Source organism: Leptopilina heterotoma, unplaced genomic scaffold, assembly GCF_015476425.1.
Source record: "Leptopilina heterotoma isolate Lh14 unplaced genomic scaffold, ASM1547642v1 Lhet_58, whole genome shotgun sequence".
NCBI classification, from domain to species: Eukaryota; Metazoa; Arthropoda; class Insecta; order Hymenoptera; family Figitidae; genus Leptopilina; species Leptopilina heterotoma.
In genome coordinates, this window is record NW_025111131.1 from 3,878,545 (window position 1) to 3,897,539 (window position 18,995).

At 23.5% G+C, this 18,995-nt stretch overlaps 2 protein-coding genes across 3 annotated transcripts; one reads left to right on the top strand and one right to left on the bottom strand.

Moving 5' to 3' along the window:
* Nucleotides 1–676: 676 nt before the first annotated feature.
* Nucleotides 677–8,052, bottom strand: LOC122508813 (probable nuclear transport factor 2). The gene is made up of 4 exons (XM_043622374.1): nt 7,784–8,052; nt 7,633–7,701; nt 7,254–7,352; nt 677–1,023 (listed from the first exon to the last, which is right to left on the bottom strand). Exons 1-4 carry the CDS (start codon nt 7,889–7,891, stop codon nt 910–912), a joined length of 390 nt encoding a protein of 129 aa, XP_043478309.1. The 5' UTR covers nt 7,892–8,052; the 3' UTR covers nt 677–909.
* Nucleotides 8,053–8,627: 575 nt separating this feature from the next.
* Nucleotides 8,628–18,267, top strand: LOC122508814 (vesicle transport protein SFT2A). 2 transcript variants are annotated; one of them, XM_043622376.1, is made up of 6 exons: nt 8,636–8,750; nt 8,833–8,968; nt 10,123–10,244; nt 11,280–11,449; nt 14,535–14,652; nt 17,922–18,267. In XM_043622376.1, exons 3-6 carry the CDS (start codon nt 10,176–10,178, stop codon nt 18,048–18,050), a joined length of 486 nt encoding a protein of 161 aa, XP_043478311.1. In that variant the 5' UTR covers nt 8,636–8,750; nt 8,833–8,968; nt 10,123–10,175; the 3' UTR covers nt 18,051–18,267. The 2 variants fall into 2 exon arrangements, with proteins under 2 accessions (XP_043478312.1, XP_043478311.1); XM_043622377.1 differs by having other exon boundaries at nt 8,628–8,968; nt 10,126–10,244.
* The last annotated feature ends 728 nt before the right edge of the window (nt 18,268–18,995 follow it).

Sequence of the window (18,995 nt, forward strand, 5' to 3'; positions counted from 1 at the left end):
TTTTCTAATCAAAAATGATTTTAAAATGGATATCAGTTAAAATTCAAGATCATAATTGAATATTAAAAGCATTTCTGCATTAATTTTTAATATTAATTGAATTTTAAGAAGGTTTCAAATTAAGAACTTTGAAATTCTGAATTTTTCACAATTTTAATTAATAATTATGTAAAATTAATTTTTCAAAAAAGTTTAATTGAATTTTTTTTAATTGTTTGAAATTTCTTTTTTCCAATATATATTTAATTGATAAATTTTTAGAATAATTGAAATTTTGTAAAATTGAATTGTTAACAAAATGTTTTGAAAATTCTCAAACAACTTTTGCAAAAATAATTTTTAAAAAATTGATTTTAAGAAGAATTGTAGTTAAAAATTCTAGAAATAAATAATTAAATCAAAATGATGAAAATAATTTTTGAAGAAGTTACAGTAACAAAGTAAAGTTTTTTATGTTTTCGACTAATTTAACAATTACATAAATAAATTCGTCAAAGTCAAAGTTTTTTAATTTGGTAAAATGTAAATGTAGTTTTAAAAACCTGGAAAAATTTCGTTTTTTAACCTGGAAAAGTCAGGGAATTTGAATTGAGCAAAAGCGTGGCAACCCTGTAATTATTTAAAATAATACTAAAATGAGAAATACAATTTAAACAGAAAAATGAATAAACTAAGCTTTAGATTAGTAACAAATTCACTTTATTTGAAAATTTTCAAATTACAATAGGTTTTCTTTGAAGCAAATCTTTTTTATATATAAAAACAGTGTATTAAAAATTTTTGACTGCATTGTGGTAATTTGTAAGAAGAATTAATTCTGAACATATACATTCGGCTGCAGTGTTTTCAATTTGCATTATGCAACGCAACATCGTTCGGTCATATGTAAAACCAAATAAACTTATTCCATCAGGCTGTGTCATGTATACTTAGTCGAAAAATATCGTGTTGACAAAAGAATGAACTTTCTATTGGTTTCAATACGAAAAGTTGAATAAAAGCATGTGGTCGATCTTCGTCAGTCTGCAAACAAAATTATAAGCATTAGTTTTTTATAAACATAATGAACAATTTTTAAATAAACCATTTTTATTTTAATTATTAATTCAATCATACTTTTTAATCAATAACATTTTTATTAAATACATAGAGAAAAAAATCTTAATAATAAAATCTAATTAAATGTTAATAAGACAATAAAAATATGTAAAAAATAATTAGTTCTCAGGACATTTCAAAAGCGAAGAGGAATATTAAGAGAAGAAATCCAAATAAATTCTTTAAAGAATTTCTACAGAAATGTTCAGTTTTATTGTTAAGAAAATATTCAATTATTTAAATACAAAAGTAAATATTTTTTTTAATAATTGAATGTTTCTTAACATTGAATTATCATAAAGAATATTATACACAAAATTTTAAATAATAGAATTATCTTCACAAGTTTAAATAAAATTTTTTAAAAAATTTCATTTTCCGAGAAATTTGAATAAAGTTGTATTAAAAATAATTGAATTTAGCCAAAGAATTTTATAAGAGTTTATGAAAATAATTCAATGCCTGTGAAATTTTAATTATTTATGAAAATAATTAAATGTTTTCGTAGAATTTTTTTAAAAATTTTTTGAATAATTGAATACTTTTGGGAAATTTTATTAACGTAGTAGATATTAAAAATCATTGAATTCAGGAAAGTTTTTGAAAATAATTGAATGTTTTGAAAATTGGATTTTCATAAAGAATTTTAGCAACAAATTTTTAAAAAATTGAATTCTTCCGACGAATTTTAATGACATTTTTAAGAATATAATTACATTTATCGAGGAATTCGATTAAAATTGTATTAAAAATAATTAAAATTCTGCGATGAGTTTTATTATTTATGACAATAATTGAATTATTGTGAAAAATTTTATACAATAGTTTCAAACAATTATTTTTTTTCGAACAAATTTATTCAAATTCTATTTTTAGTAATGAAATTTTCGCAATAATAGAAAATAATTGAATATTCGTGTAAAACTTTGTCAAAATTGTTTTTAAATAATTAAATTCTTTTGGGAAATTTTATTAAAATAATTGATATACAAATTATTGAATTAAGAAAAATTTTTGAAAATAATTGAATTTTATTAATTTTGAAAATAATTGAATTCTTGTGATGAATTTTGTTATTTATGAAAATAATTGAATTTTGTAACGAATTTTAATAAAATTCCTGAAAATAATTTTGCTATTCATTTATAAAAATAATTGAAATGTTGACAATTTTTTTTAGATTTTTTGAAAATAATTGAATTCTTGTGATGAATATTGTTATTTATGAAAATAATTGAATTTTACAATGATTTTTATAAAAATTCCTGAATATAATTGAATTTCGGCGAAGAATTTTACTATTTATGAAGACACAGTAGGATCTTTCAATAGTGCAGTTCTGAACAGTGCAGTCATTAGTGAGTTGAGTAAACAAGAGATTTCGGGGGGCAAAGAGGAAGGGAATCTGTGACGTCAAATACAGTGCCGTCGCTCATTTGATTATTTAGTATCATTTAGTGGTGCCCGGTATTTAGTAGTGGGGGACCCTTAATTTTCTTGACACGGACCTGAATGTTTTAGTTTTTGCTTGCTTCGAATAGTGCACAATATTCCCGACGACTGCACTATTGAAAGATCCCACTGTAATTGAAATGTTGAGAATTTTTTTTTACTTTTTGAAAATAATTGAATTTAGGGAAAGAATTTTTATATTTATTAAGATTGTTGAATTCTTTCAAAGAATTGCGATAACATTTTTAAAATTGAAACTAATTTCAACAGAATTGAAATAAAAATTTTTTAAAAAATATTTTTTTAAATAATAATTTATAAGTAATAACTTTATGGCAGTTCTTCAATAGAATTAAGTTATAGAAAAAATTTAAGATATTTTTTAGAATTCATGGTAATTTTATAGTTTATGAGGCAAGCAAAAAGACAGAAAAATTCAGAATTTTCTTATAAATTCTAAACGTTTAGTTTTATAAAAAAATTTGATAATAATAGAATTCTAATTAAATTCTTTTGAAGAATTTTTTTTAAACTAATGGAGTTTCTTTAATAATTGAATTGAAAATTTTGAAAGCAATTGAATTTTATGAAGAAGAATCTTATTAAAATTGTATTGAAAATAATTAAATTCTTGCAAAGAATTTACTATTTATAAAAATAATTAAATTTTTTCAAAAAAATTTATTAAAATTCTGGAAAATAAATGAATTTTATGTTAATATTTGAAAATTTAAATTCTTTTTAGGAATTCTATTAAAATTGTTGTGAAAAGAATATTGAATTTCTGCAAAGGATTTTACTATTTATAAAAATAATTGAATTATTGCGAAGAATTTTACTATTTATAAAAATAATTGAAATGTTTCGAAGAATTTATTAAAATTTTAAGAAATAATTAAATTATTATGAAGAATTTTATAGAAATATTTAAAAATAATGAATTTTTTTCGAGAAATTCAATTAAAGTTGTTTCGAAAATAATTGAATTTCTTTAAAAAATTTTATTAAAATTAAGTATATTCAAAATAATTGAATTCATCACAAGAATTTTATTATTTTTTGATAATAATTGAATTCTATCAATTTTTTGACGAATATATTTAAGAATTGCATTGTAAGTAATTTAATTTTTATATAGAATTCTTTAAAAATAATTTGAGAATAATTGAATTATTTTTAGAGCATTTTAAATTCTTGTTGAAATTTAATTTTATTGAAATTTTTGAAAATAATTAAATTCTTTCGTGTAATTTTATTTAAATTGTATTAAAAATTATTTCATTTCTACAAAGAATTTTAGTATTTATAAAAATAGTTGAATTGTTTCCAAGGATTTATTAAAATTTTAGAAAAAAATTGAATTTTTTCGAAATGTGTTAAATTTTTTAAAAAAAATTGAATTATTTTGAGGAATTTAATTAAAATTGTTTTGAAAATAATTGAGTTTTTGTAAAGATTTTACTATATGTAAAAAAATAATTGAATTGTTTAGAAGAATTTATTAAAATTTTAGAAAATAATTCAATTCTTTCTTGAAATTTTATTAAAATTTTTGAAAATATGAACAGTAATAATTAATTTTGTACTTAATAAGTGAATTTTTTAAATTTTGATTATTAAATTATTTAAATAATTTATATTTGAATATAAAAAATGTTGTAATTTGCATAACAATAATAAATTGAATATCTCGTTCCGCGCGTAACATTTGCTAGTTCAATAATAAAATGGAATTAACCTATGAAATGTGGTAGGTCTTAAATGTAATACTAGAGAATTTGAAGTACTCTTACATTCAACATGAAATAATCGATTATTATTAATTGTGCTATAATTGAAATAAAAGTATGATTCATTTGACACACATTTTTATGAAGATGAAACTGGCACCCAGTTATCAGCACCCACTTATCTTTGGAACTTAAATTTTAAAGTTAAATATTTCTTTGTTTAAAACCAACATAAAATTTTGAAAAATTAAGTGGATGCTGATAACTGGATGCCAGTTTCAGCTTCATAAAAGTATTCAACTTTGAAATTCAATTTCCAAAATTAAGTGGGTGCCAGTTTCAATTTCATCACATTTTTATAAAATTAATTTTGCATTGTTAATGTTAAATTCAAATTTATAGTTATCTTTATTTGGAATCCTGGTTGTTTCAATAACGACCTCCGAACAACTTGAGATTAGTACTATTATCATTGTGTTTATTATTTCTTTAAAATTGAAATTCTTGTCATTCCTGTAAAGTTTATATAAACTATAACCAAACAGTTATCTCTAATAAACATTTTTTTGAATGCAATGTTTACAAAACCTATGTTTCATTTATTGTCGTAAATTGATTAATTTCAATTTAAAATTATAGAAGAGTCAAAATTCCTAAAGTGGACCACTGAAATCTCAAATTTATCGTATTGATCTGAAAATATATAAAATTAAAACATAATTATAAGTTTATTTAAAATCCTCAAATGATTTTTAAAAAAAATTAATTTTCACTTTGTTATAAAGAATTGAAATTTTTTGCGGTCTTTTGTTATAAAATGAATATCTTTGGACTGAATAGGATTACAATGAAAATTTGTATGCATACTCTGAAAATAATACAGTTTAAATTAACATAATAAAAAAATTATTGTTTATTTTTAAAAAAATGTTGTCATTGTCGTATAAATTTGTCATTAAATTGAATGAAGAGGATATTTACGGACACTAAACGTGAAGAGAAAAAATCGACCGCGCTTAAAATGCTTTCTATATAATAGACTTCGAATTCGATAATTAATTTTAAAAAAGTAGCAAAAAGTAGCTTTCAAACTAAAATAGTAGTAAAAAAGTATAGCTATCGATATTGTTATTTATGAAAATAATTGAATTTGAGGCTATATTCGATGCAAAAAAATTTGTATGTAGCATAAAGACAATAAATTCTATTCTATTAAAAAATAATTGAATTATTCTGCAAAGAATTTTATTAAAATGCTTCAAAATAATTGAATTTTCGAAAATAATTATATTATTTATCGACATAATAGAATTCTTTCGAAGAATTATTTATGTAAATAATTGAATTCTTGGGAAAAATGTTATTAAAATCTAAAACAATAATTAAATTATTTCAAAAAAAAATAACTAAAATTTTATTTAAAATAATTGATTTCTTTAGAACAATTTTATTAAAATATTTGAAAATAATTGAATTCTTTAATTCTTGCGAAGAATCTTATAACATTTTTTAAATAATTGATTTCTTTCGACTAATTTAATTCTTACTAAGATTTTTAAAAACAATTTTTTAAATAATTTAATTCTGTTTGAAAATTTTATGAAAAGAGTAGATAATTGAATTGAATTGTGAAAAGATTTTAAAAATAATTCAATTTCACAAAGAATTCTATTACAATTTTGGAGAATAATTGAATTTCTAAAAAGCATTTATATTTATAAAAATAATTTAATTCTTGTTATGAATATTGTTGTTTATGAAAATAATTGAATTTTGCAAAGAATTTGATTAAAATGTCTCAAAATTCTAATATTTTTGTAAATAATTAAATTCTTCCAAAAAATTAAAAAAAAAATTTTTTTTTTTAAATTGATTTTTTCGAGGAATTGAAATTTAATTTTTAAGAATAATTACATTTTTTGAGCAATTCCTGTAAAATTGAATTAAAAATAATTGAAATTCTGCGATGAATTTTATCATTTATGGAAATAATTGAATAGTTGCTGAGAATTTTATTAAAATTTTCAAAAATAATTGAATTCCTGTAAAGAATTTTATTATTTATGAAAATAATTGAATTATTGTGAAAAATTTTGTCATTTTTGAAAATAATTGAATTCTTTATAAGAATTTTAGAAACATTGTTTAAAATTATTAATTTTTTCGAAATATAATAAATATTATGAAAATTTTATTTTAAATAATTGAATTCTTGTGGAAAACTTTATTTGTGAAAATAATTGAATTCTTGCTTAGAATTTTATAAAATTTTTTTTTTCAATTGAATTTCCATGAAAAATGTTATTATGGGTGAAATTAATTGAATTATTGCGAAGAATTGCATAAAAATTTTGTTAAATAATTGATTTTTTCGAAATTTGTTTTTTGAAATGCTATTCTAAATTAATTGAATTTTTGTGGGAATTTTATTATTTATGAAAATAATTGAATTTTGAATGTATTTTATTAATTTCTTTTAAAAATAATTTAATTCTTTTGCGAAATTTTATGAAAATAATTGAATTTGGAATATTTTTTAAAAATAATTTAATCGTTTTAAAGAATTTGATTACAATTTTTGAGAATAGTTTTTTTGATTTCTAGTATTAGCGAATTTAAAGTAGTGGAAACTCTCAAGAAACCCAAAAATAGTATCTTTTAGTGACTTAAATCTAAAAAAGTACCTAATTAGTAGCATAACGTAAAAAAAGTAGTAAATAGTAGGTTTTAGTAGATGAGTGCGAAGCCTGTTATAATCTTCGAGAATTCTTTAAAAGAAAGTAAAAATTATTTTTTTTTGAAAATCCTTTGAGGATTATAAATAAACTTTTTTTTTATGTTTTAAGTTTATATATTTCCAATTGAATACGAGAAATTTGAGATTTCAGTGGTCCAATTCAGGAATTTTTTGACTGAGAAAAGAATTCTAATATTGCTTCTTGTTTGATCTACTGCATATTTAAAATCACTCACCTGTAGCCTTCCTAAAACATTAATTAGTATCCCACCATCCAACATTGGTTGCGAATCAATGGCCGTGATTATTCGATTGATTTTTTGAAACCTCAAATTCTGTAAAAATAAATGACAATATTTATGTTCGAAACAAGTTGAAAGTAAACATGGAAATAAAAACCAGATATTTGTAGAAAAAAGTATGTAGGTATGTAAATATAAGAAAAAACGTACATTTTTTTTCTATCAAAAAATGTCCTTTACAGTGCAGCTATAATTGTCTACAACACATAACCTAACTTTTACAATCGTAATAATATATTTAATGACAGTTAAGTGCAACAGTTTTTCTTCGATAAATACTATCGCAAGTGAAAACAAATTTATTTCTACTTACATTCAATTCTTCCACGATTTTTGTAACACCCTGCATTTGTTTACCTTCAAATGTCATGAATGATTCATTCTAAAAATATAAATTAAGCATATATTTTCCTAAGTTAAAATGATAAAATTAAATTCTAATATCGTGAAATACTCATACTCACGTTATAAATATTTCTTAAGTTTGCTCTTTGCACTGGATCATCGAACATTGCATAGTATTGTTGTACAAAACCTCTGCCAATTACTTCGTACTGCGGATTTAATGCCATTCTATTAATTATTTATTTTAACCTATTTTTTATTATAAAGTATCTGTACAATAATGTATAATACGACAAAAGTCTTAACTTATACAATCACTCCGGTTGTGTAGGTTGTGTCATTGTCGTATATCTCTTCAGGCCAACCAGCCAACACACATTAAATTCTAAAATCTAAATCGAAATTCGGGTAGTAGAATATAGTAGGTTGAGTCTACAATAGCACTTTGAACGGAACGTTAAACGTTACGGAACAATATACTTAGCATTGTTACGTTAAGATTACGTTCCGCTAAGGTGCTATTGTGGACTCAACCTAAAGCCAAAGCCGAATAAAGGCCTAAGCACAATCCTTTCGCGAACGCAAAGCATGAGTTGGAAAAAGACATATATTTGCGTCCTTTTCTATCTCGTTCGCGAACCTACAGGAAAGTTATTTAAAAATACGGACTTCACGGACCAAAAATAAAAAATTTAAATAATATAATATATATAAATAATAATAATAATAAATAAAATAAATAATAATAAATAAAATAAATAATAATAAACTATAACATGAAGATATCGATAACTCGATGTTTCTTCATGTTTTCTTCATGTTTTGAACCTATTGTGCATTGGCCTTAAACATATTTTTGAGTGGAAAAAAGATAGAAATATTTCCTTTCTTTTCTCTCTCATGTTCCCTGATTTTTAATTTGGCTTTGGCCTTTCCTGCAATTGTTGTGCTTGTTTATAATATATATGTATAATTATAAACATATTTTTTTCCTGAAATATATATATATTTTAAAATATGTTTTAATAATTGTGTACTGAAACTTTATGTGAATAAATATTTTATTTTTTTACTTTGTGTCATAATGTAATTTTCAACAAATATCTAAACTATTGTAAATTCATACTTATTTTATTATTAACATTTGGTGAATTTTTTTCTGAAACAGAAATTTAATGTCAATATCCCCATTAAATTGAGGATTTTACCAATACGCTGTGATTCATGTTTATTGTCAATTATTATTTACTCTACCGATATTAATCTACTTTATGGAAATTAATTTAATAGTTAGCTAGAATAAAGTAAGTATGTATTATATTATTCTATAATATTATAATAAAAATAAAGACATATTTTTTACTTCAATTTTGCCACGTTCAGTTTAGTTTATTTGCATTTATCTATCAAATGTAATTTAACCATATATATATACATAAATTTAAGGTTATGTTCTTCATCTTCAAAAAAATATGTCAATATTAATACTATTTTGAGTTGTATATCTTTTTTACAACTTTAAATATTATGTTTTTGAAATCAAACGGCATAGATAATTTCAGTCAATTAACAATTAATCAGCGACTTTTTTAAATTAATTTTCTATATTTTTATCATAATTCGGATACTTTGTTGATTTTTTCATCTGAAATAAAAATTTCTTATTTTAATTATTTACTATTAATAATTGTCTTCAATATTAATTAATAGTCTTTAATATCCCTATTAATGTTCAATACTTTAATTAATGTTTATGTATTTTTCAAATAATCAAAATATATTAGTTTCTTTTCATTTATTTCAAGTTTAATTTTCATCTTTGAAAAAAACTATTTATTAAAAAACAGGGTGTCTACTGTCTACTGGTCCTTGAAGTCCTGGAATTCCTAAAAATGTCCTGGATTTTGAACTTTTGTCCTTTAATTTTCCATATTTTGCTTTTAAATATTCAATAATTTAAAATATTTACTCAAATTTAAAAAATAATTTTTTTGATCCATCAAAAAATTATTTCAATTTTTCGTTTGATTAAAGAAACTGGTATCCACAATATAGATTTTTAATTCTTTTTATAATAAAATAAATATTCTTGTTCAAGTAGGTTAATATTTAAATTATGTTAATCGTAATATGAAATAATATAACACATATAAATGTCCTGGAAAAATAAGAAATCTGTCCTGGAATGTCCTGAAAATGTCCTGGAATTTTAAGTCATATTTTCAGTAGACACCCTGAAAAAGGGCTTGCAAAAAATATTTCAAGGAATAAAAAGTTGATAAACTTGGTCAATTTATTGAGAATTTATTAACTGCTCACAATTTTATCAAATTTATCCCTGTTGATTTCTGAAATATATCAACTTCATTAGAAATTATATCTAGCATTAAATTTACATTTTAGAATATTTATTTAATAAAAATTTCTTTCGTTTATAACAAATATTATTTTGTTTTAGAAGAAATAATTTATAAATAACTGAAGATTATTTGGTACACGGAATAAGCTACAATGGACAAGCTTCGAAGAGTTTTAAATGGCAATGAAAACTGTGACGAGGAAAGTGGCATAATACCACAGGTAACTTTTTTAATTTGCTAAATGTACTGAGGCACAATTTATGAAATGCTTACTAAATATTATAATAATTATAATTGCTGCAAAGGGAGATGAGGATTTCGTGGTAAGTGAGATTGATTGAGATAACAAATTTAACCCTTTTTTTAACGCTTTTTGATGTAAATGTGTCTTTGTCATCTAATTTGAATATTTTCTAATTCTTTTCTTATAAAGAAAGCAATTTTTATTTGGCAAAATTGGGATTAAGTGATGAATACAGTGAAGCTATGACTCAGATGTGTAATGCACCCGATGACGAATGTATTAAAAAGATTTGTTTTTATATGACATATAAATAGTTTGTTGTTGCGTGCTTTCATGTTGAATGAGTAACATAAAATTGAAAACTGATATTATCAAAATATTGTAAACGAAAATCTTCTGCTACAAAATGTAATATTTTATAGAGCAGAATAAATTAAATTGAATTTTTTTTTAAATTTGGAGAATTCTAAAATATTTAAAAAAATATATAGTTACTTATTAAATTGAGTTATTAAAGATTATGTCGTGACAAGCATTTTTTTTACTACAAACAACAAAAAATAATTTCTATAATTTCAAATTTGAATTTAATTTAAATCCATTTAATTCAATTACATTTATTAGTAGAATTTGAACATTGTTAGAAAAAAATTTATTTAAATGACCTTCATTAGAAAAAGAAATTTTGGAAATTCACGTTCATCAGAAAAAAGGTTTTAGAAAATAACCAATTTTGTAGTCTAGAGCTTTTCAAGACGCATGTTTTGATCTATTATTAGCGAATATTCTGTTGTAATTCTATTATACACAAAAATATTTTAAAAAACTAAAAATTTTTGAAAAACTTAACTTATTGTTTTTGGTTTTAAATTATCATGTAAGTGTTTTTTAAAGTTGTGATTTTTAATTTTTATTAAATTAAAATTGAATTATTTTTATTAAATCTTGGAATAAACACAAAAATGTAACAAATCCAAAATGAATGTTTTACTATTTGGTATTATTTTTCAGGTGATGGACGCGTCCACCTTAAGTTGGTCTACTAGAATAAAGGGGTTTGCAATTTGTTTCGTGATAGGCATTCTATGCTCATTCCTCGGATCATTTGCACTTTTTCTAAATAAGGGACTTACCGTATTCGCCGTATTCTACACGCTGGGCAATATTATTTCATTAATAAGGTACCAATTTCCTCAATTATGATATTCATTTTAAATCTACTTCTTTTTAGTTTATGAATTATTATAAAGTAACTTTTAAAGAACCTTGGATACTATTTTAATGGATGAAACTGAAGTTATCAACGTTGATTCAACGAAACAATTTGAAAAAAAATTTTCTCTTTCAGAATGTCAAAAACCTCATTTTGAGAAAATCGAAATCAAAGATTGTAATGCGAATATCTTTGGTTCTTATAGGAAGATATTCAGATAAAAATTGTTTTAAGTCTAGTAAACCTTTAAGATGAAAAATTAATAGGTTTCGAATCCCCCCCCCCCCATTTTGAAACAATAAAAAATTAACGAACATCCGACAAAGTGGTTCCTTTTCTAAAATTGCGTTTTTTAATTAATAAACCTGATTTTTTGCAAAGTTAATGGATGGATGTTATTTTATTGAGTTATTTGAAGCAAAAAAAAGAGAAAGTATAGACAACAAAAATTTTTAAGGGCAAAGTGGTCCCTTTTCATTTTTTTGTCTAACAACGAAATAAAATACTTAAAGTATCAATAAATTAATGAAAAATGCATTAATGTCTCGTGTGAGACCCAGCAGATGAAAAAATAATAAAAAAAGTTTCGATATTTTTTTTCAAAATCAGTAAATTGCTATTATATCGGAATCTAGAACCAACAAAGTGGTCCCTTTTCATGCGGAGGTCCACATATTGTAATGAATCCAACGGAAAAACACATTTCCATGATGACAGCTCGAAAATGATTGTTTATCAATTTCATGTCATTTAAGCCGATAAGTGCCGTTTTTATTGGGCGATAACTGTAGGTCACACATAACTTTTACTTTTACTGAAGCAGATGAAGATAAAACAGTGATATTTGTGTCGTTCAACGACGCACCGCTTAGTTTGTTTTTAATTTTCTTCTAAACTTATGGCCAGCTTACTATAAAACTTATGTTTTTTTTGGGAAAAATGCCAGCTTTCCAATACAAATAAAAATTTTTTTTTTAAATACCCATTTGGGTGAAAATTAAAAAATAAATCTTATTTTTAAAAAACGGGGTTTTTTTAAAAAAAATTTTAGAAAGTACATGAAAAATGCTTTAAATTTATGAAAGAAGAATTAAAAACGATAAAGTTTTATAAAAGTTATATGGTTTTTAATATGACATGTGATACTTAAAATATCAATACTTTAACCCCCTCTACTTTCTTTCTCTACTTTCTTTTTTTAAAAGAGCTAATATTTTAAAAATTTATTACTTTCATATAGGACAACAATTTCCCAAGGTATCAAACCAATCCCAAGACTTTTAATTTTTGGCTGTGACATTTGAGAAATAATGCCCCACGTCAAAAATTCAACTTTTATAACTTTGTTTTTCAATACTTATTTCTAAAATTACTTGTAAATATGGAGAAGATTTTCAATCAGTTCGCTCTCATCTAATTATCCTGACAAATCCGAAGTCGATATATCATAACTCATTAAAGGCTCAGACATAGCTCTTTTCTCTGATAATAATAAACCCTCAAATTTTCCCACAAAAATTCAAAGTTGGTCATGGGTCTTTCAATTTTTGTGAAACTTGGTATAAATGTAGTGTTTTATGACAGAAGATTTTAGAAAAAAAAAGATTTTCAAAATTGTGGATTTTACCAGGCATCAAACATTAAAGTACACTTTTTTTAAAATTAACAACTTTTATCCATTTTGTTTATATTTTGGATAATAATTGATTTTCTAATAATTAAAAGTGCAATATTAAAAAAGAAAAAAATCAAAAAAATTTCGGGTATACAGTACCGTCCGCAATTGTCAGTCCACCCATTTTTAAAGGAATGACAAACATTTTTTAACATAAAATTCATGAAAACTAAAATTTTTTTTGGTTTATATTTTGAAAGACGATAAAATTTTGAAAAGAATAAGACCTTACAGAAGTCATTTAGCCAAAATTTGTAGAAGATATTCCTAAAAATCGTCATTTTCAATGTTTTACAAAAATTTAAATAACTTCTAAAATAATGAACGCTTTTTAATAATCTTAGGCTTATTTTAAAGACCATTTTCTACGGAATAAGAATTACTTATCGGCATTAACCTGTCATTTTTAACTTGGAATAAGCATGACGTCAAAATTAGACAAAAAAATTGGAAAAATTTGAAATCAATTTTTTGTACTAAAAACTATTCTAAAACATATATAAAACATGATATGGTGTAGATTTTTCAAGAAAATTTAATAAAAATATATGTTTGAATTTCAAAAATTATTTTTCTTTTAATAATATTATTTCAAATTTTTTGAATTTTTTTGTCCAACTTTGACGTCATGCTTATTCCAAGTTAAAAATTACAGGTTAATGCCTATAAGTAATTCTTATTCTGTAGAAAATGGTCTTTAAAATAAGCCTAAGATTATTAAAAAGCGTTCATTATTTTAGAAGTTATTCAAATTTTTGTAAAACATTGAAAATGACGATTTTTAAGAATATCTTCTACAAATTTTGGCCAAATGACTTCTGTAAGGTCTTATTCTTTTCAAAATTTTATCGTCTTTCAAAATATAAACCAAAAAAATTTTACTTTTCATGAATTTTATGTTAAAAAATTTTTGTCATTCCTTTGAAAATGGGTGGGCTGACAATTTCGGACGGTACTGTAAGCACCCCTTTAATTTTTTTGTAACTATGATATTTATATATTCCTTATCTTCTCCAGAATTTTTTCAAAAAAAAAAAATTCCTGGAGACTTTAAAAGATATTATACGAATTGCATATACATAATATTCTATATTTTTTAAAATTATTAAAGTTTGGAAGCAGATGATGTAACCTGCTATGCAATAGGTCCAATAAGAAGTTATTTCAATTTTTTTTGTAACAGTGTTTTTTAATTGTGTACAATTTTTCTATGACATATACTGAATAATCAGTGAGTTTTTTGGTTTCTGGACTGATTTCGTCTACTGATCGGACTCTTGAAGCTGAATGAGATTTTTGTTTTTTGTCCTGAATAGTCTATATATTTATTCTAATTTCTATCTATATCTATATTAATTTAGAATTAATTCTTTTACAGTACATGTTTCCTCATGGGACCAGTAAATCAACTGAAAAAAATGTTTGCATCCACAAGAATAATTGCTACAATACTTGTGTTCGTGTGCTTAGTAATGACTCTTGTTGCAGCAATTGGAGTAAGTAGCAACAAAGAATTAAAATTATTAAATAATATTATTATTATATATCTTTAGCCGAGGCGCATGATTATTTCTCAAATGTCATTTGACCGAACTGTCATTTTACCGAATTTCATCTATCCGAACTGTTATTTTAACGAAATGTCACTTTTGCGAAACGCCATTTTTACGAATTGACACTTTTGCGAAAAATCATTTTTGCGAAATATAATTTTTACTAATTGTCATTCTTACAAATCGTTATTGTTCCGAAATGTCATTTTTTCGAATTGTCATTTTTACGAAATGTTACTTTTGTGAATTGACATTTTTACGAATTGTCACTTTTGCAAAAGTCATTTTTTCGAATTTTCATTTTTGCGAATTGTCATTTTTGCGAAAATTGCTATAGTAAACTTGTATGCATATATAGATTTACTATAGCAATTTTCGCAATATTTCGCAAATAAGTGACAATTCGTGAAAATGTCGATTCACAAAAGTGACATTTCATAAAAATGACAATTCGTAAAAATGATATTTCGCAAAAATGACTTTTCGCAAATGTGTCAATTCGTAAAAATGTCGATTCGCAAAAGTGACATTTCGTTAAAATAACAGTTCGAATAAATGCAATTCGTTAAAATGACAGTTCGGTAAAATGACATTTAGGGAATAATCATGCGCCTCTCTTCACTGAGAAAACTGGAGTATTGGACATCTGGAGCATCTGGAGGGACAAATCGTTCATATTTGAGAGTTAGCTATTGGATAACAATCTAAATGTTCAAATACACCATTGACAGATATTCGTGCCATTTCTCTTGGAGGGAAAATGAGTTTATAACAGAGGGACAAATTAACCATCTTGAGAAATCCCTTCCTTATCCGGCGCGAAATGAATAAATATGGCAACCTAACCCCCAAAATTAAATACATAAAATGTCAGAAAAATAATTTCGCGCGCATCAGATCGTACACATTTTCTGCGCAACTTTTAACCCTCAGATATAATGGGAGAGAATATACAAGTAGATTTCCATTATCAATTCAAAATTTATTTTAGAAGGACTATTTAACTCTCTTCATAAGCAAAGGAAACATACACTTTTTGAACCTCTGAATTTGACTCTCCAGTTTTCTCAGTGTTTAGCCCTATTCAAGAATTTATTGAGTAATAAAATTTTTGAAGCGCATAAATGACATTTGACCAAACTGCCGTTTTACAGAACTGCATTTGACTCAATTGTTAGTTTTACGAAATGTCAATTAATCAAATAGTACATATATATGACGGGTTCCACGTCAAGTGACCCAGATCCAAATTTGAAATGTTTGGGATCAGGTAAAAAGTTTGCACAAACAGTAGTCCTATTAGATACAATAAAAAATATCAAATATTATTAATTTATTTAAACAAATATAAAAACTGGAGGGGGTCAAAGTTTAAATTTTTGGTCTTACATGGAATATTTGAAAAATTTGTAGTTTCTTTAAAACAAAACGAAAATACGTTTTCTATTTTGGATTTTTCTGCTGTTTTCAACAATTTCTAATGGTGTAAACAAATGTAGATAAAAAAAATTTTTTGACCTTGAAAAATTAAATTAAAAAATAAAATTTCATTTTTTTATCAAATGGACAGTTTTTATTTTAAAAAAAAAATTTTATCATAAAGGTGAGGTTTTTTCCTAAAAAAATGTATAGGTCAAAACGTGGGACAAGAACTTTTAACTGGTAAAAATAAACATTTACTTCTGCAATCCACCGCCCCTGCGCGTTGTTGGGCTGTATATTGTTTATAACAATTGAAATAAATTATTTTATGCGTTAGTAATTATCTGGTTGTCATATTGGAAGAATTTGAATTGATTTAGATCATGTGCAGCAACGGAATAAGAAAATAAACGTCCTTTTTTAAAAAAGTGTATTAATTTTTTAACTTTGATTAAAAAAAAATTATAAATAATTAAAATCCCCAAAATTGTCCTCGAAGGATGTCTTAAGAATTTATTCCCCTTTAATTTAAGACAAAGAACACTCAAATCGGTTAAAAATTGTAAGCTGTAGACATTTTTTAATAGTAAATTGTAAAAAAAATTCCACTGTGGGTCGGTGCACTGCAGAAGTAAATGTTTATTTTGACCAGTTAAAAGTTCTTGTCCCACGTTTTGACCTATACATTTTTTTAGGAAAAAACCTCACCTTTATGATAAAATTTTTTTTTAAAAAATAAAAACTGTCCATTTGATAAAAAAATGAAATTTTATTTTTTAATTTAATTTTTCAAGGTCAAAAAATTTTTTTCTCTACATTTGTTTACACCATTAGAAAGTGTTGAAAAACAGCAGAAAAACCCAAAATAGAAAACGTATTTTCGTTTTGTTTTAAAGAAACTACAAATTTTTCAAATATTCCATGTAAATTTTTGACCTGGGTCACTTGACGTGGAACCCGTCATATAGTGAAATTCCATTAGATATGTCACGAACTGACACTTTCACGAATTGTCATTATTTTGAAGTGTCACTTCATCGAATTCACATTTTTTACAAAATGCCATTTTGGCGAATTAAGTCATTTTTACTTGAAAGAATTCTTATTTAGTAAAATATTTATTTGTCCGAATTGTAATTGTCAATTTGATCGAATTTAAATTTGTCAGAAATTTAATTTGATCGAATATCAATTTAAGCGAGATGTTTTTTCACAGAACTTTAATTTAGTAGAATAGTCATTTTATAAAATCTCAATATTGTAGAAAAATGTTTTGATAGAAATTTACTTTTTGAGATTGTACACATGTACGAATATTAATTTGTTAGAAATTCAATTTGACAGAAATATTTCGGCCCAAATTTTAAAATGAACAGATCACAATTGTTTTTATAATTTTTTATTCAATTTTAAAATTAACGCCAAAATATTTCTGTCAAATTATAATTCGGGCAAATAAATGTTCACTAAATAAGAATTCTTTCTAGTTTCCTTTCTGATAAATTAATATTCTTTTTAATTACTATTTCTTAAAATTTAAATTCTACAAAACAACGTTTCGAAATTATTAAAATTCGATCACATTGAATTTCTATCTCATTACTATTCTTACGTATAAAAATTCTATAACATTGATGATCGATTTAATGGAAATTTATTTTTCTGTCATAATTAATATGTAAAATATATTAGTAATTCGTTTTTGAAGCTTTAAATCAATTTTTTCGTCAAAAACCCAAGTCGACTTAAGTGGTTTTTAAAAATTAATACCAAAATTTATTTGTTTACAGTTACATAAACCAGGACTTGCACTTCTCTTTATAATTTTGCAGTCTTTATCATTAACATGGTATTCTTTGTCGTATATTCCATACGCACGCGATGCTGTAAAAAAGACTGTTGAATCCTGCATTACGTGAGGTTTTCTTTAAAAAAAAATTAACTTACATGGAGCAGAAAGTTTTGTATATTGTAAACTGAAAGAAACTTAAAGTGAAATTTAACAAAGGCTAGGAAACAAAATAAAAATAGGCAACTAAAAATTTATAATTCAAACCAGACGCATTTTTTAAAGTCAATTACTTTTTATATGAATTTTTTTTACTGAAAACAATCAAAATTAAATTTAATAATGGTTTTAAATTGATCATTAATTTCTTAATGAAGTTGAGAGAAATTTCAAATGAATTTGATAAACACATAAGTGTCTTTTAATAAATATTATTATTATAATTATTAGGTATTATAATTTTATTATACTTTTTCTACTGATATTATCAATGACTAATAAATTCATAGTACCTATATTATTATGAGCATAATTATGTTCAAAATATCATAATAATCGTTTATAAACAATATTTTCGTCTGAATTCTATTTTATTATTAGTTAAACACGAAAAATTTAAAATAAAATTAATATTTTATATCTATGTCTATGCTGTTTGATAATATAAACTGTTTTTACTGCAAATTGGATATATATTGTATAACTATTTTATTCATTGCAGTGTTTTGTAATTTTATAGAAATGAATAAAAAATTTTAACACTTATATATTTTACACGCAACAAAAAAATTGTAAAGAAATGTAAAATTGAAAATAACGATAAAAAACCGCTGTCAAGCACTGTCAAGTTGTATGTTTCTGTAATTCTCTTTATGTTCATTTCATGAACACTTTGCTTCCTCATAGAGATAATAATAATTGAAATATAAGAATTACTTTTTATGAACGGTTAAAAATGATTAAATGTAGGTCAAATTACCTATATCGAAAAATGTCTAAAATCACAATCGAAAATTTTTCCAATACAATCATTCCTCTATGAGGAATCAATTTTACATTTATTCAAAATTGAAAA

What these genes read in the sequence shown, in the direction of transcription:
- LOC122508813 (XM_043622374.1), bottom strand. Translation starts at nt 7,891, where the DNA reads ATGGCATTAAATCCGCAGTACGAAGTAATTGGCAGAGGTTTTGTACAA. An exon ending in ACTTAAGAAATATTTATAAC is followed by an intron (nt 7,702 to 7,783) that starts GTGAGTATGAGT and finishes TTATATTTTTAG; the next exon opens with AATGAATCATTCATGACATT. An exon ending in ATGTTTTAGGAAGGCTACAG is followed by an intron (nt 1,024 to 7,253) that starts GTGAGTGATTTT and finishes TTTTGTTTGCAG; the next exon opens with ACTGACGAAGATCGACCACA.
- LOC122508814 (XM_043622377.1), top strand. Translation starts at nt 10,176, where the DNA reads ATGGACAAGCTTCGAAGAGTTTTAAATGGCAATGAAAACTGTGACGAG. An exon ending in AAAGTGGCATAATACCACAG is followed by an intron (nt 10,245 to 11,279) that starts GTAACTTTTTTA and finishes ATTATTTTTCAG; the next exon opens with GTGATGGACGCGTCCACCTT. An exon ending in CTCTTGTTGCAGCAATTGGA is followed by an intron (nt 14,653 to 17,921) that starts GTAAGTAGCAAC and finishes ATTTGTTTACAG; the next exon opens with TTACATAAACCAGGACTTGC.